This window comes from Neopelma chrysocephalum, unplaced genomic scaffold (assembly GCF_003984885.1).
Source record: "Neopelma chrysocephalum unplaced genomic scaffold, ASM398488v2 Primary Assembly neopelma1_147, whole genome shotgun sequence".
Classification (NCBI taxonomy): domain Eukaryota; kingdom Metazoa; phylum Chordata; class Aves; order Passeriformes; family Pipridae; genus Neopelma; species Neopelma chrysocephalum.
In genome coordinates, this window is record NW_020897809.1 from 4,626,832 (window position 1) to 4,653,053 (window position 26,222).

Here is a 26,222-nt window from a genome sequence, read left to right on the forward strand (position 1 = left end):
CAAAGAACAAAGTCTACAGTACTGTACAAACAAATACTGTCCAAACAGGTTTTGTGTTGATTTCTCTTACTGGCACACACGTACAGCTTGTGGCAAAGTCCCAGCTGTTTTTCCAGTGTTCTGCTGCACTTCAGTGCTAGGAACTGGAAAGTGAAAACAAGCACTTGTGTTCTACCTGCACTCCCAGCTGTGTCACAAAACATGTTTGCTGAAGGTCACATGGCTTCAGTTACCCATGACAGACTGCTGTATAGGCTTTATTCTTAAAACTTATCATCACCTCCAATTTTCTTTCTTTTTTTCCCGCTGTAAGTGTGAGGAGAGGGAAAGAGATCCTTTTTCTAACAAGACTAAAGCCATGCAGCTACATTTGCTACTAAATTGGCTGGCCAGCGAGATTCTCCTGAACACCCTGTCTGATCCTTAATGAGTAACTAGCTCTCTATAACCTCATAACACATCCTTGTCCTGCCACTCTACATCTCCACCATCGTTTCATGTCACTCCTGTGCAGCATTTGAACACTAAAGCAGTCAAGTTTAAAGGGACTTCCATGATTTTTAACTTACAACTTTTTAAAGAGAGTGGAGAATGCCAACTCCTGTGCTCACACAGCCAAATCAAGCTGTTTGCTCTCAAGCCTGTGCACAATAGGGACATCTATCCATTATTTTTTCTAAGTATATCTTTTGTAAGATATACTTACAGGTCTTAACAGTGAATATGAGGAAATTTAGTATTCCCACGTGTTTTCAGAAAGGTCTAGAGGTCTGGGGCCTAAGTTATTTTTTTCCCATAGGGAAGGAGGTCTGTGACATGAACTTCCACCTTGGGATAGCAGTTCCATCAGAGTCATGGCTTTTCTACCCACGAGGACAGGTCTACTCATAAGTTCAGTCTGCAGGACTGGCTGTGCCTGCTACCAGCTATTTGTTAAAATACCTTTGCCGAGATCCTCCCCTTGAAAAGAAACAGCAAACAAGTTATTTGTTAAAGGTCTGATATATGACAATAGCAGATAAACTATGTTGGCATTTGAACAAAAGCATGAAAGAGGAATGTCTATTCTTAAACTGGAAATAAATATGGGCCTGGAAAATAAACAAGGCCTCTTTCCACACCCAAAACAGAAGAATGATGCTGACAAACAGCTGAAAATTACATTACTTCTAAATAACATCATAAACTGCTATTAAAATATCATGCAGTTACAATTAACAGAACTTTCTAATTACTTAAAAACCTAAGAAAGCCCATAAACCTCTTTTACATTTTGTGTGTAAAAGAAAAACTCCAAATTCTTTCTCAGGCTGCTTACTTTCAGGAAAGAAGAAAGAAACTAGAAAAAATTTAGAATATGAGTCACATCCTTTCCTACTGTTACCACATGCAACATGTGTGTCCATAAACACAGAGGTTACCTACACATACAACCAGTACTAGCCGTTTAGGACTGAATCAGAAAGCATAAAACCCAGAAAGATTTATAATTATACTCTGATAAACCAAGGTTGCTTTCTTTTAAATGTTAATGGTATCACAGTGCCCATTATTTTATTTTAAAATCACTGAATCTTAAAGTTCTCTGTAATGGAATTTTAAATTTTTCCTTTTTTTTAAAAGGAAATTCAAATTATTCATTATGGATTGCACTAATTTTGCATTTCACAACTATTCTGAAAAGTAAGCATATAAGAACAAAAAATATTTTGAAGATTTTATTCATATCAAATAGAACAACGGACTTACAACATGGCTTATAACACAGCTGGAAACAAATCATACAAGTCTTTGACTTGAGGTGACAGGGGTCAAAGCAATATAAAGTATGGAAGCTTTAATAATACAATAATCTTTACTTAAAAGAGTAGATTTTGCTCCTTTGAACAGGCCCATTGCAGCAAATAAAACTGTCCCTGTGAGAAGCAGTGAGCAACATTTTCTAGGAGAAAACCACCAAGCCTGATGGTCTCAGCAATGTTGAGGCCACGGTGATCATGAGCTGCAAATTACCTCCAGCTTCAAAGGCAAGCACCAAAGAACTGGATATGCATCCATCAATAAATGACACACGATGACAATACAGTATTTACTCATAACTGAGAGACAAACAAAAGGAGCTGCACTTTGTAGTCTTAACTATCACAACCAAATGGTTGCATGGATGTTATTCCATCACACTTTCAGGCCCAGAACATGAATTGCATGGAGAGATTATACTCTCCTTATTAAGAATCTGCTGCTTATTTTAAAAATTCATTAAAACATTTCAGCTTAAGAGGAAGTCTCATTTTTCCATGCATATTATAAATTCTATTCCAGTGAGATTCCATGCTTAATCTGTGGCAAACTTTCTTAAGTATCATACATGTTCTGCAATAATATTACAATGTTCTTACAGGGATTGTTGAGATGATATAGCAGATTAATACTAGTTTAAAGAAATTCTTACCTACTGAAAAAAGAAAATTGTTTAGACAGATACGAACAGATACAAATAGACTTCTTTTAAAGCTTTGTACCTACTTACACCTTTAGCCACAATAAGTTATGAAAATACTAAACCACTAGACCACTAAACCATTAGACACAGTTTCTCATTTTTCATTGCATACAACAAAACATCTTCACAAACACATGTGTGGGTTCACAAACACACTTGTCAAAAAACACACAGCTCCACACAGATTAAAATAAAATATAGAAATTGAAAAAAAGATAAAAAAGAGAGTTTCTCACCCCTCAAAACAAAACTGGAACTTTGGTTTATAGGAACGGCTATGCCCATATACCCTCCTCATCATCCTGCATGCCAGACGTTAGGAGATGCACAGAGAAGGTGTTGGCATTGGAATGAAAGAAGGAAAGGTTAGTTACTTTGGTGCATACAAAATACAATTTTCTTGGCTGTTAAAAACATGACTTTTTTTTTTTAAACATAAGCCAGTGAAAACAAGTGAACAAGCTTGTGTTACATATACAAGAATCTGCATCTATAGCAACCAAAAAAACAACAACAGTGACGTACATATTTTCCATCCTAGTTAAAATAGTGTGTAGGAAGTAGATTATAAGATTAAATATTAAAAGATTACCTATTTTTTATTTACACGCAATTCAAAACAACATTGACAGCAAAGATCAAGCCTTGTAAGTAAGCAAAGTAATTAGTATAATCAAACTGCCTTAAATTCTATTCAGTTAAAAGATACAAAACTCCTGAATAATAAAAATCTATCATTAGCAAGGCATACTTTTCCATCACGCTATCAATTAACTCTATCTTTTAAACAAATGTTAAACACTGCACGTTGTTGAATACTACTAGATAGTTTTTCTTTTTTCCATTTTTGAACCATTAACATTACTCATTTATTTAGAGTTTTAATAATGAATAAAATTAATTGCAAACACAAAAATTTCATGAAATTGTTTTTAAAAGGGGCTATTTTATGGTAGATAAGCTGAAAGCAGGTCTTTCTTCACATTTATTATAAACTTGAAGTTAATAAGAACAAAATAAAAAGCATGAACTAAATCAGAAGAGTGAAATGTTCTTCCCAGGATATATTTACTGAAGATTACAATTTTACTATGATTCTTCATCTATACACACAGAGATGTGTATGTGCAGAGCTATCTCTATAAATAGCTCTACTGTGCCAAATTATGTGATACTCAGCTTCTAGGACATAAGAGGTGCACAACACAGTGTTTTTCATTGAATTCAGCATTTCAAAACCAAATAAAATCATATCATTCTAGATTCACCCATTAATATTTTAGAAACATGAAAAAAATACATTCTATAGTTTCAGAGCCTTGAAAGTTAGCTGGTGTAACATATTGCTGGCACTTAATTAAATCTAAAAACTAAATAAAATGAATGGTAATTAATTATGATTGAAATGGACAGGAATTTTAGCCTGAAAATATACACTGCCAGTATCACTACTGTTCCTACTCCATTCTTGGAATAAAAAAGAGCTCCCAGATGTCAACTGTTATTAAAAACCAGATGTTGAGATAGATGTCTTGCATGTTGCTGAATTAAGTAAAGAAATCTGACAGTCCACTATAAACTTAGCTATCATTTAACACAGAAGAAATGTGGGTAAATTTTTTACAATTAACTTGGAACACATCTCAGTTATAAGGTCTGCACAAATACACCACACAAAGCAAAGACACAGCGAGGCCTGAATATTCTTATTTATTTTTTGAAACAAAGGGACAGGTTCTGTAAAACTTCCAATGAGCTGGGCTTGCCTCACTGAAAACACAAGTCATTCCCTCTGAATTCTACAGGAGCCACTCTTGCTCAGGCCTAGTAACACTAATTGAACTGACTTTCAAGTTGACAAGAGTTTTGCCAGAGTAAAGGTTGAAGAAAGACTGAAGGATTTCTTTTCCACTGAGTAGTTTGATCCTATTTCACTAACAGAATGCATTAGGTTAATCTTTGGTGACATCCTTAAAAACAGCACAAATCAACAAAATGGGCAACTCGGTACGTTTCCAAATGACTCCTCCTAACTACACACAGCTGGTTTGCTGTTAGTGCATTGTAATTCCTCTAACAGGCAGACATTCATTTTCACTTCAATTATTTGTGTGATCTCTTTCTGGCAGAATTCTAGAAGAGCTGAAAAATCAAATATTGTCAAATATTTGTACAGAGTTTTATGGAAAATTAAAGACTATATAGTTTGACACTGATCCTGATATACAATAAGCAATAAATTAAAAGCTGGAACTCAGTTAATGTCAATCAACATTGCTTTATTGAGTACTGGTCCTGTCAAAAGAATTTTCTATCTGTTCCAATTACATAGAGACTCTTTTTGATAAGGTAAGTGCTTTGAAATAATATGCTGAGATTTCTGTAAGACATTTCATTATGTGCCACGTAACACAGTGTCAGACAAATTAGCTCTATACAGAATGAATGTTTGCTGGGGAAATAAGGGGACCTGCAGATATCTTTCTCATCCCAAATTTGTTCCATATTTCCATGATCTGAAAGAAAAGACTGCCCAAGACTGCTTGGAAAACTGAACATATTTAGGATGAGCTGAATAAAGGTTATCAGCCATATAAACATATGCCTGAAAGCATGAATACAGTATCATCACTGGAAAACATACAGGGCAAGCCTGGAAGATGGAGAAATCTGAAATCAATGATCTCAAAAAAGGTTTTACAGATCATGGTAGAAGTGACATATGATACAATCTTCAATTCACCAGGAAAAATACAGGCAGAGAAATAAAAATCACAAAGTTTGCTGTATCTCTACACAGTAGCATAAGACCATAAACTGAATTACACATCTGCTGCTCATGTCACACTCTTGTGAATATTTGAAAGACTGTAACCACAACAGGAAACAGCTAGAAAATTATTGAAAAATAAACTTGGCAGTGAGAAACAAAAGAGACCCAACCTAACTGATCACACAGGAAACACTAAAAGGTTGTCTGATCATTATTAACTAATATATAGAAAAGATGACAGCTCTTTTCTCTTGCATCAGAGGATACAGTTACACTGCAAATATGGTACATATTTTTCAGTAACACATCAGTTCTGGGTGACTTGAAGATTTTGTATGAAGACTTAGACACTTCCTAAAGACATGGCTACTGGTACCCAAAATAAATTTTAAAAGGATAGATTTAATGAAGGAATTATTGTGTGGTCAGGTCCAGATTATGATTATGGTCCACTTCAACTTCAACAGCTACAATTAATAAAAATCCTCTTCCGTAATTTTTTCCTCACATCTGTTCCAATGAGAATGTGTGTGCCATGATCTTATTCCCTATGCAAAAAATTTATTACATATTTTCCAATTTTATTGATCAGCAAGTTCACAAAACTGAACACGGTGATCTTTGTTAACATACAATTGAATAAAAAATAAAAACCAACAAACAAAACCACCAAACAAAACCCAGTCTCAGCATACTGTCTTGTTTTAAAAATCTGTATCTATGTAGTATTTTGACTTGGTTTACACCTACCCCAGAAAATCTGTTCCTATCTCATTTTCAATTCCTGACACAAGTTACTTGATGAACAGACTTACACTAACCTAAGCAGAGCTCACTCACTTAGCACCCCCATCAAAAAAAGCCCAATGTTTAATAATTATATGTTTCATTATCTAGTATGTTTGGTTAATTGTGTCATATATTGATGCTAGGTAATGCACCGACCTAAAAATACTTGGTGCTTGATGATAGTTCAGGAGAAAAGTAAAATTCCTACAGATATTGGAGAATGTCAAACCTCTTTTTCAGTAAAACAGTAGGATTAAACCAAAGAACTGTAATTTCATGATATGTGCTGTCACTTCTTAATTTAACACAAGCCAGAAGGTACAAATGCAAGTTCTCTAAGGGACAGTAAAAGAACTCATTGACCACTTACTATTCCTGTTATGCAGACGGGTTGTTTCCAAGCCCTTACTTGGGGTAAAGCTCAACTATCCCTGTCATTCTGCTGACCATTGCATTTTGAGGAGTGGGTATTTACTGATGTAAATACTAACTTAGTGGTACAGATATTTCTGTATGGATAGGAACAACTACCCAAAAGCACTGGATTAAAAGCACATAAGAATCAGGATTGTATCTTTAACTGGGTTCACGAATAAAAGCTCATTGAGAAGCTGAGGTTTGGTGCCTCAATGCAAATAGATAATGATAGGAACACAGCATTCTTCACTGAAGTTCTGAGAAAATGAAGTTCATTACTTATTTTTCCATTCTTGAGACACTGTGAAGCAAAATAAAAGCTGCAGTTATGTCTTATCATGTATTAATATTGGATCAGAGCCTTCCAGAAGTATGCTTAGTTTTTCATATCAGTGTGTATCCTACTGAATCATTAATCTACGGCTCTTTCAAACAATAAACTGTAATCAAGCAATTTTTGATTAATGTTTGTGTACATTAACTGCCTTTTAAACTTGGATCTTTCATTCGTTTATAGGGTCAAGAATAGCAATTCAATGACAAAAACTGCAAAGCAAAATCTCAATTCCCGACAGGCAAAAAAGGAAAAAAGAGATAGCATTTGAATTGATAAATTAGTATTCACACTTAATTATTATAAAATTATTATCAATTCAAAGTCATTAAAATATTGAATGCTCTGAATTTTGAGGACTGACATCCAAGTATCTAATTTAGACATATATATTTATAGCACAGTGGTATAATCTCAAATACTATCAAAGCCTTTGTACATAGATTATAAATTCACTGATTTTATTTCATCCTTTTCCCAGTCCTTTTTTATTGTTTTCTGCACTGCTACTTCTCATATTTGCTTACCATCTTAAAAATAAGTGTCTGTTAAATACTATTACTAAATATCATTTGCTGTTCTGGTCCAATTGCTACAAAACCCAACATTAAAACCTCAAAACTGGCTTCAAAGTAGCAAAATGAGGAATTTAAAGAATAGTGATCAGAAAACACTCCACACAGATGTAGAAGGCTTGTATAAAGACATCTTCTGTTTTATTATTTGAGTGTATCTCAATGCAAGTTTTGCAGGCACATTTCTCAGCCATCGATTCTATAAAGGCTCATCAGTTTTAGGAGTAAATTTGAGACCATGGCTTTCAGATAACAGGGGCTACATTACACAGCAGGTTAGAAAGAGAGGATAACTCTAATCATGGTCTACATGATTAGGTAATCTACAGAATTTTAAGAATCAGATGCCAGGAATGATCAGTCTATTCATAACCATTCTGCACTTGGCATACTCTGGATTACTGGTGAACATGGAATAGTTGCAGGAGGTTGTATTTAGCAGCGTGTTGGAACAGCAACAGATCTGTAGCCGATACAATTGGTACTGAGGGTCGGCCTCTGTACAATACACTCACCCTGGGGGGTATTCCGGATTAATTTTGCCTTATCTCCAAGACTGAATTCCTTTTAGCTTTTTCTCTGTGTTGGAGGACCTCCTAGAATGTATCTTTCATTTAAGTTCAATTAAAAAGGAATTTGGGGTGCCCACTCCAACATCATTTCTGGATATGAACCATAGTGCAGGAAGTGGGAATGATGAGGAAGATTTGATTCAAATCTTCATTCCTGATCAGAACTAAAATCCCAACATAGGTGCACTCAAAGACTGCAAAAAATGCATTACTATGAGGTCAGCTCATAAAAATACATGTATAAAATTTGGTTACAGCACAATTTCCCTCACTTTTGTGGCATGCAAGTATCTTTTTAAAATCCATTCTATAAAAAAAAAAGTCCTAATCTCCTTTTAGCCAAAAGCTTTTGCAACACAGGCAACATTAAACACTTGATGAGTTAAGCTTTTCTGGCTCTCTTCCCACAGTAGAAGACCCTTCCTGACAAGGCTCATCACATTTCCCTTTCATGTGCTGCATGCTAAGAATTAATGTCTTAACTTGGGTTAAATAAATCTACCGATAACCTGCTCATCTCTTCAACTAACTTTCTGATGACTGATTTACGTTACACTCCTTGTTATCTATGGCTACTAATGGGTCATTAAACGTGTAACTTCTGGCTCTGAACTGTGAAACTGTCCTACTTACAGCAAATACTTACATTTACAAATATTACTTTCCCATTGTTAAAAAGAAATCTACCTGCTAAGCAATGACATTTCATTCAAATCAAGGACTTAGTCTAAAATCAGAATCTCTCGGAGCTTAGAGAGATTTTTATCTGCTACTCAGTTTCTAAGAGCAAACATAGCTGAGGACTAATCTCCCAAACTCTCCATACATGGAACAATTGACCACAGAAGAGTTTTGTGCATGAATGATTTGAAGAACTGAGCCTATAACCAGAAAGCAGAAAGATTAACAGTGGATTCATTTAAGTCTTTGGCTTTAGAAGGTCTTTATGTTTCATTTGTATATTCAAAAAGTTGAATAAATCTTAAAAATTGCTCCAGCAATACGTATCTATGTCAGAGGTCTATTTTCATAGCTATCCATAACAGAAAGGGTCACAAGTAACCATGCATCACCCAGCTATGAAAATGACCATAAAGCCCATCTCATCATTTGTTCTTTTTGTATATAGCAAGGTTAAAATCAATCAGAAATACTGGAGATGGGGGTAAGCGAAAGGTTGTTTCTGACCATTTACTTTACAACACCCAGAGCAGCATTAACACGAGTAAGATGTTTCACCAGATACTCATGCATTCTGAAGTTTTATCACTAGATGAGGCGGAAACTCAATGCTTCTTACAAGAAGTGGTCCGTGAAATCAGATTTGCAATGCAAAAATTTATGGTCCCCTTTGTAGTGAAAGCCTGTGACATGTTATCTCACTTAAGTAACCAGCGCCAGATATGCAACTTTTGTTATCAAGTTACTGTCTCCCAGAAATGCATTTTTGGCTCTTTCAGCTGGTCTAAAGACCTATTTTAGACTATGATGGTGGCAGATAATTTTTCTACTAATATAAGATAAATGTAAACCTCTATATGTGTTGTATATTATAACACACACATTCAGGGGAAGTGAGGGGGAGAGGTTTCTGTAGCTAAACACAATCTCAAAAAATTCTTCCATATGTGGAAAAGACTGCAAATCTAACATATAAATATAGATATATATAAATATACACACTGAGCAGTGTGTATACATTTATATCACATTCATTAAACCTCAAAACATAAAATAAATTCATTTCTGTAAGCAAAGGAAAGGTATAACTTTTCAATATAGAAAATCCATCTCCTGGAGTATCATAGACGACAAAACCTATTTTCTACTTCTTGCTTTTAATACAGGTCAGGTTCAGCTGGTATTTTAGTAAATTACAAATTAAGCATAATTAAAAGGTAGATGAAAATTAATCTGCCTATAATATAATTACAATTAGGAGGAATAACAAAAGAATTAACAAATATACAAATTTCTATTGGCTTTTACTTTCAATAAGAAATTCCGAGTAGCATACAATGTTTCTAACTGCAAAATGGCAGCATACCAAAATCCAGAACTAGAGTATCCCTGAAGGATAAATTTAAATTCAGAGCAGATTCTTTCGGATTTCAGGGCTCCTTCTTTTGTTCCATCACAAGTACTATGTGACTTAAAATAATCCTTAGGTTTGAAACCAATCATATTAACCTCAAAATGTGGGCAAGCCTCTGTGGAAGACTATTTCGGTTTTCTTTTGAGGGTAAAGTAGACAGAAATACTTAGACAGATGTCAGAGGCAGGAAAAATTCTCTGTATCTACTGAAATAATGACATAATAACACTTTCTGACTTTTGGGAAACACTTAGACAGAAATTACATCCTCATTAGAAGAGAACAATTTGCCATTCGGTAGCATGTTTATAATAAACACTATAGCTGTGATAACTGCCTACAATTTAATTGGAAAATTGATGTTTTAAAGGTGACCATGATATAAATAGGATTGAACTGCATTCAGTTCAACAAGTCTGTACAACGGGTGATGTGAATCACAAGTTCTTTGTTCCAGAAGAATAATACGTGTAGCAAAGATGAAAAATTAGAGGAAATACTTAAAAATGTGAAAGCATTTATATGACTAATTTGCACCGCACTCCTGAGTTCTCAAAAATCTAATTAATTCAGCACAATACTAGTTATTTACAGTGGATATGCCTGGGATTGTTTATACTGAATGTACTGACAAGCAAACCTTGCCCTGCCCAAATTCCTAAATTAAATAAATCCATGTGACTCCAATGAGCTTAGTGCAGGTTCAGCTCTGTGCTAATGCAATTGCATATTTCCTTGCAGCTTGAGGCACCAGCAGAACAAGTTCACATACATTTAGTGAACAGACGAGAGCAAGCTCACACCTGCCCAAATACAATGTGTAAACACACAGGATAAAGAAATACACAGAATATTAAACAAAATGTGGGTCAGGGAGGAAGCCAACATTTCCAATTTACTGCATTAAACAGCTATATCATATCACTCTATATGACAATATCACTGGTGTTTTGGGTTTTCCCCTGCTTTTTTTTTTTTCCCCTTCTTTCCTGAAAGACAAAGTCTCAATGAAGCAGAAAACTCCCAAACAAGATATTTCAGTTTTCCAGGTAATAAACTTCTGCTCTGATTGAACTTTCTACTCACAGACAAAAGGAGTCTGAAGAATTGTATGCTTTTCAAATAACCATGGTTATTTGCATTAGCTAAAATAATCTGTTTCGGTTTATGTTTGTCCGGATTTTAGGTTGTGTTGTTTGGTTTTGTGTTGTTTTGTTGTTTCTTTATTGTTTGGCTTTTTTTGAGGAAAAATCTCAATTTCAATATTCCTGAGGCCTATTCAGGAATTTGAGTTTGGCAATTTTCCAGTGTGGACACAGAATATAAGGCATTATGCTAACAGCCAGAGCTGCCAAAATACACAAAGTAGCATGCTCTCCCTTCCCCACAATTACATATGGATCAATACAGTGATTTGTAGATCAGGATCCAGACACTAAAATAATAATTGTTGCTTGACTGTCCTGTGATTCTGATTTCAAAGTCATCTACCTCAAACAAAATACCATCTGACCTGTTCAGAGTTTTTCACATATCATCTTTCAGCAACTCTGAGGACATTTAGCAGTTCCAGCTGATGAACAAAAGACCTGTTGCCAAGACCAGTCATCACTTTACAAAAGAATAAACATATTTTTTGAGAGCACATGATCATCTTCAAAAAGTTAGTTTGTAGTGGCATACTAAAACTACTTGGCAACAGTCTGTTGTCAAGTTTCATGCATCACTGCATATGACTTTGTTTCTCAAATGAATGAGTTTACCAGCATACTTTCAAAAAGCCTGTTTTAAAATGACATGAATGTAATACTAAGACAGCTCTGTAACAGTTGGCTTTGTGACTGGAGATAAAGTCCTGTCCCATCACTGTCCTGATAAGGAGGACTTTTGCTTTAGATAAGAGGATAGTTCAGAGATCTCCAACCACCTTTTAGGCCTCCTTGCTGAAATCTCAAAGTAATAGAAAACTTGTTGGTGACTTTGTGTCAAATTACTTCTAAACACCACTACTTTGTAGAAGGGCCATCAAAAATGTTTTAAGTAGGAACAAAATCTCTGTGTAGCCACAGGATTAAAAGATGTAAAAGGACATCTTTTTACATGCTTAGACACTATGTGACATTCCATCCCCAATTACAGCTTCTAAGAATAGGGCCAACTTTTTGGAAAACAGCCAGCTCCTAAAGCCTTATGGCACGCCCTATGATATTCACATTTTTCTAAAAATCAGATTCTTTTTTATAAGAACATAATCTCTCATCATAAAACAAAATTAAAATATATTTGTAGCCTTGGTGACCACAGAGTAAAGCAGTCAGTTTTGAATCCACTACAGCTTGGGAATTCAGGAAACTCTTAGGAGATTAGAAACACTGTACGTTTTATGTCTTTAAAAACCTCAAGTACAATGGGAAGTAAGAAGATTGGATAGTTCTTATAATAATCAGGTCTGGCAATATAGTCTTAAAGTATGAAAATTCTTTGGATGTTATACTTTCAGTCTTCCACTGTGTGGATGCAGAATCAAGTTCTCAAATAGTCTAATTTCCTATCAAGAAAGCCATCAGACCAACTTAAGTATATCCGAGCCACATACATGTCATAGATTGCCTACACTTCTTATTAAGTCCCTTTTTCATGTAGAGAGACTGCTTCTAATTTAAATAATCAATTACAGTTTTTTACTATGTCGTAAGGAAGGAACTGTACTTTAGACCTTCAACCACATGGCAAAGTTCTCCTGATTTTGAAGGAAGTCCTGGGTGGTGGCAAAGGAATGCTATTCATTATGTGGAGAACATCCCTGAGCTAGAGATCTGTCATATGTGCCAGTAAGTTAAGGACTGTAAGGATTTTGAGCAGGAATGTCAAATGCCCACAGAAATTATTAGTAAGTGAATATGGGTGACTAGAGCCTGAAACTCAGAAGAGGAAACAAACAGGAAGAGGCAGAGAGGCTCCTGAAATTAGAACTCAAAGGGAAGGAGATGTCTCAATTTGACCAGACTGGTGGTTAGCAAGGCAGAATTCCCTGTTGGTTAGTAATGTGCAGTCCTGTTCTGATATTAAAAGGATAAAGCTGACAGAAGGGCTGCAGGGCAGGAAGGCAGCTGTGGCAGGGAATACAAATGTGCTGATTCCTAACAACTTCCAACAGTAACAGCAATTTGCTTCAAGAGCACATTTCTGTGACACAGACAGACACTGCCTTCAAGATATTTTCCATACAAGGAAGAAAACTGAATGATGATGTGGCTAAACTGAGGCCAAGACAAAAAGGTTTTGAGGAAAAACAGTAAGTATGTAGAGGTGAGAAACATGAGAAACATGGAGCTGGACAGTAGGTTTTGTGATGAAGTCTAAGCTACAGGACAGGACAGCTTCAAAATCTGGTAGTTCACATTTATTTAGCCATGGGGTTTTTTTGTTCCAAATAGATCTTGGATACAAGGATCCAGATTAGATTACTGTAATGCACTCTACAAGGTGCTGCATATTACAACTCCTTGGAAACTGAAGCTAGTACAGAATGCTTATTAAGCTCATTTTCATGCTAGGAGTATTACACCCACACTTCAGGATACACACTGACTGCCAAAATGTTTCCAGGTGGAATTTAAGAAAGATTGCCAACTCTCAAGCTAAAACTGAAGAGAATAAATTGGTTTTTGTGCAAAGCTGCAAAATTATCTTTTTTTCTGAGTTTTTTAAAGACTAGTAAAAATGGTTACTATTGCAATGTCAATAGCATGGCAGCACTCAATCTCCATATATTTATTCACATAATAAAATCAGATACACCAACATAACCAGGGATCACATCATGACTCACTGTAACATGACCATGTGTATGGGCAGAGGAGAGTTAGAATCTTCCTACTGTTCGAGAAGTTTTCTTACAGCTTCACCAGAGTTTAGGTAAAACAAGGACATACAAGGGCAAAAAAGGTCACCAATCTATGCCTCTCCCTAAACAGAAGACCAAAAGAGGGAATAAAGGCAAGAAAGGGCTGGAAACTTGATTTTGCTCCCTAGCAGCAGCCAGAAAACCTAAACAGGTCCATTACATCTGAAAAAAAGGTGTTCAACTGGTTCCTTCAAGAGAAGCCAGAGAACCTATACCTTTACTACTCTAGAGTCATGCTGCCACATGCTGCCCATGGCAGGATATGAAATCAAGTCACAGTTATAACAAAAACACGATCTTTAAAAGAAATGTCAATACCTGAACAGGACAGCTCCTCATAAAAAGTAGGCTTATTTCAAGCAGGATGTGTGTATATATTCCTTCTGAGAAACTGGAGGCACACCATTCTCTTTAAAAGGAGTACAGAAATATCTTGTTCTTTGTTACAAACATGTCCTCCAGTGCACATGTACATACTTTTACAGACATATACAACAACATGGAGGTATTTCTCTATAGAAATGTAGCACGTAAATTGGAAAACCCAGTATTATCTACAGAAATTAGAAAAGTTTCAAGATTAACACTGTACGTTCAACTATACCTCTCCTGAAATTGTGAGAAAACTTTCAAAACTCCTCCCTAGCATTCACTAAATTAACTGGTATTTATGTTACAATGTGCACAACTTCCTTGTCACCTTACAAAATTAAAAATCTCCTCTGATGATCTGCAAGGTTATTATTCTTTTCAGTTTAATTTATTCTGTTCTTTTAAACCACATGTTGGTTTACAGCCATCAAAACCCACATATCTAGAATTTGTGTGTAATACTGAATTGGAAATGCAGGTTTCTACAGCACATGGCACTCAAATAGCTGCACAAATGAATGCCATACAGAATGGTAAATACAACACAGAAAGGAAAGAAAAAATAAAACCCATGATTAAAAAATGTAAGACTAGAGTTCGCTCATGATTATCCTTGTCTGTGCTGTTCTCAAAGATTATTTCAGCAAGGATTTTGCTTTGGATCTCCTATTTGCTTGCTTTGCAAGTAAATATATGCTGGACTAATTGTTCACAGAGTCTGTGGAAACCTAGGGAGCACTTCAGGAGAACACCTATTCCAAGTCCAATACAAGCTGAAATAAAGCTATATTCATCTAACCTGTTCTTAAAAATCTTCAAGAAAAGACCTTCCATTACATACATATGAAAGAATCTCCACAGTTTGTTTCCACTTACAGATTCATTAGACTCAACGTGAAAAAGTTTTTTTTTTAATAACTAACTTAGTTATTCTTGGCAAAATTAAATTTACTGCTCCTACTCTTTCTCCACTGGGCACTGGAATACAATTGATCATCGTCTCCTTTATAACAACATTTTATGTATTAGAAGACTTATGTCTCCCTTTTGGTACTTTCTAGACTAAACAAACCATGTTCTTTAAGCCTTCCTCACAGGTCATGTTCTCTAAAACTCCTATCATTCTTGTTGCTCTCCTTTTGTCCCTTTCTAATTTGTCTGTGTTCCTTAAAGCATGGTGATCAAAACTGTATACAGCTTTTCAGATCAGGTCTCACCAGTGCTCAAAAGAAGAAAATAATTGCTTCCTGCTTCTTTTCCAGTATTATACCTATCCCAGAATTAGATCCAACTTCACTGCAATGGTATTCCATCATGCAATTTAGATTCCTTTTTCCATGCTATTACCTCATCAGTGCATGTGACTTCTCCCTTGTAAAGGGACTTGTCTTTACCAAATTTCAAATTACTGATTCTAGATTTTCTCGAGTTTATCATGACTGGAGGAAATTTTTGAGAGTTTTACTGCTTCTACAACGCTTGGAGCTTCTTACAGCTTGATTCAAGATATTAATGGTTTTTCTATTTCATCACTGAAATAATCTCTAAAACATACTCCACGGAAGCAAATAAAGGACAGATCTCTTTGGAACCCTTCTGTAACTGGCCACCCTGTCTGACAATGAGCAATAGAAAATTTGTCTGTGGCACATTGTTTGTATCAGTTGCTCACCCATATCATGATGATTTCATAATTATTTAAATAAAAATATTTTTTACAGTTATAGCTTTTATTACTGTAATTCATTTCACATTACCTGTTAATTATATTACAAAATGATGCATTTATTTGTACATTACAAATATATGGTGGCAATATATGAATTTAAAGTATGTCGCAGCTACCACTTTCTTCTTTAGCCACAAAACCTTATCAAAGGAAATTACATTTGCTTGACACAACTTTCCTTGACAAATAGAAGCATAATAAATATAGGATGGGAATGCTAGACCTGCATTCTGTTTTAGAGAGCAGTCCAAAACTGTCACCTGGGAAAAGTGCAAGAATAAAGTGAGTAGTGATAAATGACCTCTTATCTTAAAGAAATAGTTTATCTGGTCTAGGATAGGAACCACCAGTTGATGATGATGAAAACAGGGTAAGGACAAAGCAAGTATGAAGTGGGCTGATATCCACTGAGATGGACAGATAGATAAGGTCACACAGTCTGATACACACATCAAGCTACTGCAAATGAACAATAAAGAGATTACTGACTTTATATTGATTCAATGATTAACAATAATTTGTTCCATAACTTTCCAGGGTCTAAAATAAAGTGATTCATAAATCCCCATACGTTTTATTTATAAAGATGAGAACAGTTTTGCCTTCCTCAAAGCTCCAAGGATCTCCTATATCCTGCATGAGATTGTTCAGTATAATCCTAAATAATTCCGAGTAAAACTGAGAGTACTAGTAAAATAGCTAGTATTGTATGCACTCTATCTAATCATGTACCTATTTCCATCATTCATATAATGCCTTGATGTTCTGATACAGACTTTCATGATGCTTTTTATCCATTCTTTTCCCTGATTAACCTGTTACCATGCATTGAAAAGCACCTTCTTGACTAAATGTTTGTTCACTTATATCGTCTTGTCCCTCAAGTTTTTTTCACAGGTTCAGATTTCTTGAAGTAGTTCAAACCAGTGTCTGGGTTTCAGTAACACTGCAGTGGTTGTTACCTGTTTTTTCACTTCTCTTCATTCTATTTTTTCATTCTATTCCTTGCATAAAGTCAAAACTTTTTTAATTCACAGACATTTCCAGATAACTTTTCCTTCTTTTATAAACTCAGCCAACTTATCTTTGTTAATCAGAAACAGAACTAAACCAAGACAGCAAGTCCTTAATACCCTTCTCCCCTTTCTGACAGAAAAATTGTTCTTAGAATGTTCCAAGAATTCAAAAAATTCTGTGTTGTGTTGTTCAGGTTTTGGGGTTGAGTTTTTTTTTGAGTTGCTATCCAAGAAATTGAGTTTTTTCATATCTACCAGTTTCTGTCTTTAGTACAATTCTATTGGTCATTCTAAAAAAAAGCATCTTTAGCTTCTTTGCTTCCTATTCCCAATTAAGTAGTCTATCATACATTCCCATTATAACTTCTTTTACTTCTACCTAGACATTATGAACTTATAACCTATTTTAGTGTCAAACAATGACTTTTCATATAAAAGCAATGCTTAATTTTTCCTCAGGGTTCTCCATTTGAAAATGAGTTAGTTGTGTATATAGACTGTTTTTCCTAGTCCAGATAAATAAGGCACCAGACAAAAAGCCAACATTTTAAACTATTTCAGGGATGCAAATAAATACCAGAGCTATTCGTTTCAGTTCAAAGAGCACATCACTTGCTTATTAATTCTTTGGAAAATTTATTTTATCTTGAGAGAGCAAAATAACAAAATTATAAAACCGAAAAGTGAAAAACGAGGTGACCAACCTGATCTGGAGAGGGTCTGTGGTTGGAGTGTTGTGGCCTCCCAGGAGATCGATGATGGTGGTGGTGGTGATGGTGGTGGTAGTGGTGATGGTCATCATCATAGTTATCTGCCATCAGTTTCATTCTGTTTTGTGTCTGTTTAAGATGTAAAGTAAGACAATTCTATTACATGTTGGAACATATTACTCTAACGGGAGTCAGAGTTTTAGGAAGATCTTGGCTCTCATTTTTTTAGAAGTCCAGACTGCTGGCTTACAAAGAAAAGGGAACAGAAATAGAAAAATAAAGTATGTGAACACAATCTCTGTTTCAGGTTTTACATCTGTAGAATTGCATAAAAAAGTCAGAAAAGTAAATGATCAAGGATGTTGTGTCTGAAGCATGAAAAACATTCAGCTTTTCTAAATTTATTTAGAACAGTTTCCTATTTTTTCCAGTCTAATATTATGTCTTAGCAATTAACATTTTAAATCTCACTGAAAGGAATATTAAGTCTACTTCAAATATTTACAGCTAGCTTGTATACAACAATCATAAACAGTTATGCTAGAAGTTCTACTTTGGCTTACTTATTTTAACTGTACACCAGGACTGCCCCGCTAAACTGTAAGTAAAATGAATCTGAAAACTAACTGACAGACACACAGGCACTTAGAGAAATGATTATGGAGCTTGACACATTACTGAATGGAAGTAAGTCTCAGATACAGATCTTGAAAAAGAGATCAACACTTCAGCTACAGCTGTGTACAGATAATAAAATCTATGTCACCATGAGATAACAAGATACATCACTGCTCTTTATCACTGTTACAATTATTCCATACCATGAAATACATGGACCAGAATAATTCAAACCTTGCTCATAACACCAAAAATATCTTACTACCAATTTTCTGATACCAGTGGATACAGTCCTTATTTTTTTGTGTTAGTAGGACTGAAGACTGTCACAGGCAAATCTATTAAACTGCAATCAAGTTTTACTTAATTTTGCACTAACGAAGCCCAGAAGAAAATGCTGTCACCTCTCAAAAACCTCTTCCAAAATAAAAATAATCAACTAGAGACATATACAATTAATATCACACAGTTAACTGAAGGAAAGATAGCAGTCTTAACACTTAATGTCATGCTCCAAGGCAGCAGGATGTACGGAAACTGGGATGAGGATGCTGGTTAAACACACTATCCCAGGACTTTGCTCAAACTAATGAGTTCTTAAGCAGATTAATTTAAACAGAACTCATTTGTTTGGGTATGTTCCTTTATTAACAGGTCTAACTGGCTCTCAATTCAAAGGGCCCATGAGATACCTAGTGTTCCATAGCTAGTATCTGGTAAATTTACTTCCAGGACTACTGTAATTTGATTTTCCTATGAGAACAATCCTATACCAAAATCTCTGTTTGGAAAATTTCACTGGTAGGTATATTTTAATAGAAATGTAAAACTCAGCGATTGCTAGTAAATTTCCCAATTTTAATGTTTTTTGCTAAAGTTGAAAAGGTATTTGGGAAAAAAAAAACAAACTAAATATTCATATTACATAATATTTGAAGTTAACTAAATCTAATGCGAGGAAAACTATTAACCACAGAATCGCAGGAAATGTGTCTTTTCAGCAATTAATTTTCTTTCAGTTGTTACAATGCTTCTTAAGCACTTCATGTGATGTCCATTAGAAGGATCATAGAATACTACTTTACAGGAGGGGATCTGTACTTAGTTCAAGTAAAAACAACCAACCAACCAACCCAAAACCAAACCCTTAAGGCATCCACAACAACAAGATACAGAAAAAATCACAGATCAGATGTGCACTGTAAGAATTTCTGAGCATCTCCATAGCACTGGAGCAACATGTTCTCAGTGTGCTACAGAATAAGAGGAATCTGCACAGTTCATTTTCTCCCCCCCAAACAAGAAGATGGAAGCATACAGCTGTATGAATTTCAGCTATGACTTTCTACCACTATTTCTAAAAAGACCATCTCAATCTGAACCATCATAGCTGGTCGGTTCTCTTTAGATCCAAAGAGGAAGACCTTTTGAACAAAAGAGTGGAAAAGATGGAGAATTAATAGACAAATAATAAGACACCTACTGTAAACACTGTAATACCCTGCCTCTTTAGGGAAGCTCCTAACATTTTATTAGTTTATTTTCTTATCAATGAACAGCCTTAAATTTCCTACCTTTCAACTGTATTCCATAAAAGAATGCAAAAGTTAAACAAGATGATATATGCAATCCTAAAAGTGTCCTCTGTAATGAGGTGTTGGGGATTAGGCGTGTCATGGGATAAGAACTGTAAATGAATGATGTCATCTTTCTAATTTGGTGCTGAAATATAAATAAACTACTTCTAATGTTTCTTCCTTTTGGATGCCAGATTGCAGTAAAATGTGCACAAAGAAATGTTAATGCTCTAGTAGCCCTCCTTTAGTCTGTCTGTTCTGGGAGCAAAATATATGAGAAATGTGAAATGAGAACTTCTTTTCCACCCAAGTGACCATCAAACCATCCAAACTTTTACATGACTTGTGACCGTCAATAATTTCTTAAAATTATTCTGAATACTTCCCAAAATATTATGTTTTAAAGCTTTTTGGTCTATTTGTTAGCTCTTCACAATGATAACAAAAATGATTTTGAGGTTCTGTTTGTCTTTGCTTCAGCTACTGCCAGAGCACTGTACTTCCACACTGAACTGCATTTTCCAGGCATGCTTAGCTTTGACCTAAGAAGTACAAACATGGTATGATTTCAAACTTTTAAAAGCAGGACTTTTGAAGAGGATGCACAGCAGGATTTCTGGAAGAAGAACAAAAATAAAACCATTCTGATGAACAATACAATCCTTTTCACAACCTCCTAAACAAAAATCTGTTACATTACTTCTGTTTGCTCCCATTGCTAACTTTTAATCTTTAGTAGGCTTTGAAATGCCAGTTATATTTTTATTTGAGGAAGAAATTAATTAACCACACTGGAATTTGTTCAGGACTCCAGGGCTTCACACCCTTACACCTACATACAAGCACATAACACAGACACACAGAAAGGTGTATACGTTAGGATGCTGCTTTATCAGACAGACAGTAAATCCTCATGGTCTGGGTCTGTATCAACACATTCAGGGACTGCCTCAGTACTGTCTGTCAGGGGAAAATACCACGTACTGACTTGGCAATGTCATCATTTCCTGCAACACCCCTGGCATACCTGAAAATTTCCTATTCAAGAACATCCAGGATCTTTTCTTATATTACTTTTGAAAGCACAACAATATCTAATATTCCACATGACTTTTCTGGATGGTCTGGAAACTGGATTCTCAAAATACACAGTTAATGAAAATTAGAGTGATGATCATACATGCATTTAAACTGCACAGTATCTAATGTGTCACCCTGCACTCCTAATCTGAAATAGTTATATTGCATAGGTCAAACTTTTATTCACATTTTCCTTTCAAACTTGAAAACAGGGTTTCCCAGAATTTACATAGCTACACCTCTGACAACGATTTTTTTTTTTTTGAAAATGCCTGGTGAACAACAGGCCCACACCTGAGAAGGAGCAGGTTTTAATTTGGATTTATACTAGAGAAGAAAAACATGTTAACTTGTAAAATGCAACAATTAACTGCATCTCCTACAGACCATGTATAGCCTTATTAGTTCAAGCTTAAACAATGTCCTCAGATTTTTCTCCTTTAAATTTATTGACTACATTCAATAAATACTGCATCCATTCTGAAATAAAGGAATGATCAAGGAATTAAAAGCAGCTTAAATCTAGGTGCACAGGTATATTAACCCTTAGGGCTTGAAACAGTCATCTTTGATCATTCAATATCACTATTTGCTAAGCTGTCAAGGTCATGAATGGTATGTGTAACTGAATTTTTAACCCACTTACCGAAGAATTTATGATCTAGCACTGTAAGAAAACTGACAGATATTTCTTGTCCTCCTAAAATTCTGTTGAGTTTAAGTAAGGATATACTGAAGTGAAATGAAAGTCTTTGATTGACTGGTAACAGACTAAATAGCTTAACAGCAATCTGTAACTGTAAAACTATAATATTAAAACTGTCTTTTAAAAAATATTTTAGCAAGGTGGCAATAGGGAACTATGCTTTGATCTGTCATCTGGATCAAGTTAACAACTAAACTCTCATGAATGAGGTTCAAATGAGGAAAAATAGTAAGATCTGTTGCTCTGGGATATAGGTGTAATACAATTCAATAGCTATTACTTTCCTTTGGATTTTGTTCTCAATCTCTCTTCACTAAATGGAATTTGAAATATTTCTAGAATATTCACTTTCAATAGGGTAGGATTTTTCCTTACATAACACGAGGAGGCGGCCTGCAAGCTATCCTGGAGCTATCCTGTGGTCTAATAGTTAAAGCACAGAATACAAAATCTGAAGACTCACCTTCTAGCTTTGATTCTGCAATTGCCTCTTTTTTCAATGACACAGAAACTCTGTTTCTTGCAATCTCACTGTTTGAAAATAAGCATTCTACTCTTTCCACAAAATACTCTGAGAACTTCATGTGGCAGGCTCTAGTTCTAGCATTCATGATTTTTAATAATAAATGATTTTATCTGAGTTTTTTTTTCTCCTAAGATAATATCTTAGAAAACATAAAAAGGTAATTATCTAAAAAAAGTGTGTTTCAGATATAGTGAAACACTATATAGTTCAACAAGTTTATCCAGAAGTTGCATAAATTTAGTGAATTAACCAGGATTTAATGAAAACGTGCAACTGCAATTGGTTTTCCAGTATGAATCCAGTGCTTCAGGCTTGAATTCCATTAACTGAAAGTTAACAAAATGTTTGCCAACTAAGCCAGCTCTGTACTTACTCTCTACAAAAAAATCAGTTTTCATGTTAGAACAATATTTTTACACATTCTTTGAAAACTGTTATCATCGGAAGACAAGGGAAGAATTTCTTACAATTTCTACTGCTGCATCTCCAGTTTATAGAGATACATGCACATAAGTGATTTGATAATAAGCCAAATAGTGAGATTAATTTGCCACCTAGAGAAGAGACTTAAGGGAGATTCCTTCACAAAGTTCCAGTTTAAATGTTTTTTAACTTCTTTATATACTTAGGGATTTTGGGGCACTGGTTCACTAATTACCTAGCTGAAGCAGAAAGGAATACTCTAAGGCTGTTATTGTTAAAAAGCCAAACCTTGAGACTGCTCTCTTTTTAATGGGAGCACACTTCTTGAGACAAATTGTTAAAACATACCCACCAACTATGGTTTTGACAGAAGTGTCATTTTTCCACAAGCCAAAAGATCTGTTAATCAGTTATTGCTCTGAAGGATCTTTTGCCAATATCAGAGCTGCATGGAAGAAGTGGACTTCAGTATATTTCAGAGTATTCTAGAGATTGTATTACTTTATCCTAATTACTCAGATCACTTTTAACAGCATGATAATAACATCATCATGCTAATTATTTCCAAAATAAATCGTACTTTTGTCTTCAGTGTTTAGAAACATACAGTAATATTCATTTCAGGCTTTTTTGTTGCTTATGCAGTGAGGTTTTAGACACCAAGAAAATTCCAATAGAAAAAAAATGAAGTAACAAAGACTCTAAGTTTGCAAGTACTCATCAGTAACTGAAAACATTACAGTGTGTTAATTAAGCAGGAACTCCAAATGCTAAATAACTATCATAATCATAACTGTATGGGTGTTGAAATGCATCACTATGGGGTAGAGTTATGTTTTACTGAGTGCTTTAATTATGCTTTTTCTTTTTATAACATCCCTGTAATGTAATCTGTTCTTACATTCTTACTCTTAACTACATTTTAACATGGGGTTTGCTGCTTTGTTTCCTGCCTCCATTGAAGAACACAAATTTTTCCCTGCTAAAATTCCAAATGGGCTAATAAGCATGTTTTTCTTTTCCTGTTATAATGTATGACTTGTCCTGGAAAGTGTGAGAGACAGGATGCATGCAGGCTGAAAGTGTGCATGACAACTTACTGGAGAAAAGTTTGGCTACTTGGCATTTAACTCTTTTTATTTTTTACCACATTAATGATAAGACTGTTCCACATGATATAAGGAACACAGTAAAGGTTTTATGCTAAGAAAGTATATAATTTTTTCTTTTTCACATCTATATTTAGTTATATACTAAACTTAACTCACATGATGTTTTTACATTAGTCTTACAATTCTTATCATCTGTAACATGGATGTAACCAGAACACTTGACCTTCAGCCTCTGTCTGCCCTCACAGGACAGAGAATAGGGATTCAGAAACAGTACTGAGTATTTTCCAAGTTTTCATTAAAACCAACATTCCTCACAGGTGAACACAAAATCAATTGCTTGTCAAATTAGACACTGACTCTTGTGCAGCAGTGCAAGGCAGTTTCCAACGCAGATCTTTTCAAAGACTTGGATCTGATAATTTAGTGTCGAACATGAGCACAGAAGCTTTACAGATATTTCAATTTTTTTAATTAGAATACTAACTGATATGAACAACCATTACACCTGCTGTTTTGCAAGATTACAAAATGTACCTGACTTACCCTGTAAGAAGTTCAAGCTCACAGTAAGCCTCCCTCTTCACCAGCTGAGGGACAATAGTCTCACAAACACACCAGTTGAGATATTGGACACTTGGCAGACAGAGACAGGCAGCAGTTCCAAGTGCCAAGACACCTATCTAAAGCACTAAGGCCAAATTTCCACTTTCCTGACACTTGTGATTAAACAAACTTATGTTGATATGAACATGGCCTGTGACTTTTTAGCTGCATTTTCTGCATTTAGAGTTTGTGTTTTTCAAGTATTTTAAAGTTCTGTGAACTAAAAGTATGGCTTGAAGCACAGGAAATATCTTTAATAATACAGCAGACTCAGTAATGTACAGGCTAAAGTCACGCTAAAGGTATTTGTCTCAGTCCTACTACTAAACTCCGTAATTACACAGAAGTATGTAAGAACATAGACACAAAGAAGTGGGTTAAAAAGCATAATTAAAGCTCTGAAACAGTAGCTGCCTGAGGACATCTCGGGCCAGGTCCCACTAAATGCAGACAAGCAACGGAAGAAGTCAGGTTCTCTTTTTTTCCCTTTTACAACAGGAAATAACTCATTAAAAAGATACTTCCCCATAATAATTATTTTAAACCAGACATGAATCAGAAACTTCAGCAGCTAAATAAAACCTTTGGAACTGCAAATCTCAGGTTAGCAGCACTGGTTGTTTTTTTAGCATTTTTAATGTCTGAATAGTTCATTTCAGCTGCAATTTTTGCAATTTCAGTACTAAGCCCAGGTCTCTCATTTGTATCATAAACAAAATATATCTGAAGTTGAAAATACTACATTTCTTCCATTGCATGCAATAAAAATTGATAAATAGAACATAAATTTCAACACATGGATGGTAAATAGGAATATAGACTGAAATGGAGATAACACCACACCACTCTCTTGATATGCTTTATAGAGACACTTTACTTAAAACTAATTTCCATTTTATGCTAGATTGTAGGAGTTACAAGTTTTATCCGCCATTACAGCAGCAGAAAAATTTGATATCCAATATTTACAATATTTTTTTTTTAATAACTGGCTACTTAGCACTACATTTGAGATCAAGTGTTCAACTATATTAAGCCTTAATATCATGGGGTACATTGTAGTAGAACTTAAGGATTTCTTTCAAAAATGTCTCCTGGAGCAAAACCATTATAATGGAGATATTCACTGTTCTTATTTGAGATACTCAATACCCATTTTTACCTACCAAGTAAGTCAGATCCAAAATTTAAAAAGTTCCAGTGTTAATATATACATTATTTGATATCTGCATTACCCACTTCTTCCATCTAAGATTTTCAGTCTCAGTGGAGTTAAACCATTTGTCTGAACAAAGGGCATTATGACAATATAGCTATTGAGAGGTTCTAGGGTAAGTTCACAATGAGATTATCACCAGTGAAAAAGGCTGCCCTGAGACATGGTCATGCTTAAGCTCTGATACAGATTCTTCAAGAATGTCCTCTGTTTAGAGTGTTTTTTCAAACAGAAACAGATTTTTAAGGCAGGAAAGGATTTATGTACCAAGCCTGTGGTGCCTTCAGGGGCTGACTGCTATAGGCTATAAGGCAAAAAAAGCCCCTCTTATTGGAAAATATTTGTGTGAAAACACCATCCAAAAGAATTTGGATTCCTGAGAGCACAAGGAGGAAAAAGTGATGCCATATCTAACTATGACTCCAGTCCTTCAACTGTTATAGCATAAATTGTCAAATCTTACTCAGAATATGTGAAAAGTGCTACATGAGCACTGCCAACATTTTCAGTATTTTTCCAACATAGAATATGTCTTTTGAATCAATAGTTTGTTTAGGCAAGGACTA

The 26,222-nt window shown here is 35.0% G+C and overlaps 1 protein-coding gene across 9 annotated transcripts in view; it reads right to left on the reverse strand.

Moving 5' to 3' along the window:
* The window catches only part of ERC2 (ELKS/RAB6-interacting/CAST family member 2), a 443,741-nt gene that overhangs the window by 108,850 nt on the left and 308,669 nt on the right, over positions 1 to 26,222 (reverse strand). For all 9 annotated transcript variants that reach the window (XR_003536997.1, XR_003536996.1, XR_003536995.1 and 6 more), the window contains 2 exons: positions 17,787 to 17,921; positions 2,740 to 2,805 (listed from right to left, as the gene is read on the reverse strand). Coding sequence is in view for 1 of the 9 variants with exons in the window: in XM_027700915.1 (XP_027556716.1) it covers positions 2,779 to 2,805; positions 17,787 to 17,921 (162 nt within the window). In the remaining 8 variants the exon portion in view is untranslated. The remainder of the gene's footprint in view (positions 1 to 2,739; positions 2,806 to 17,786; positions 17,922 to 26,222) is intronic.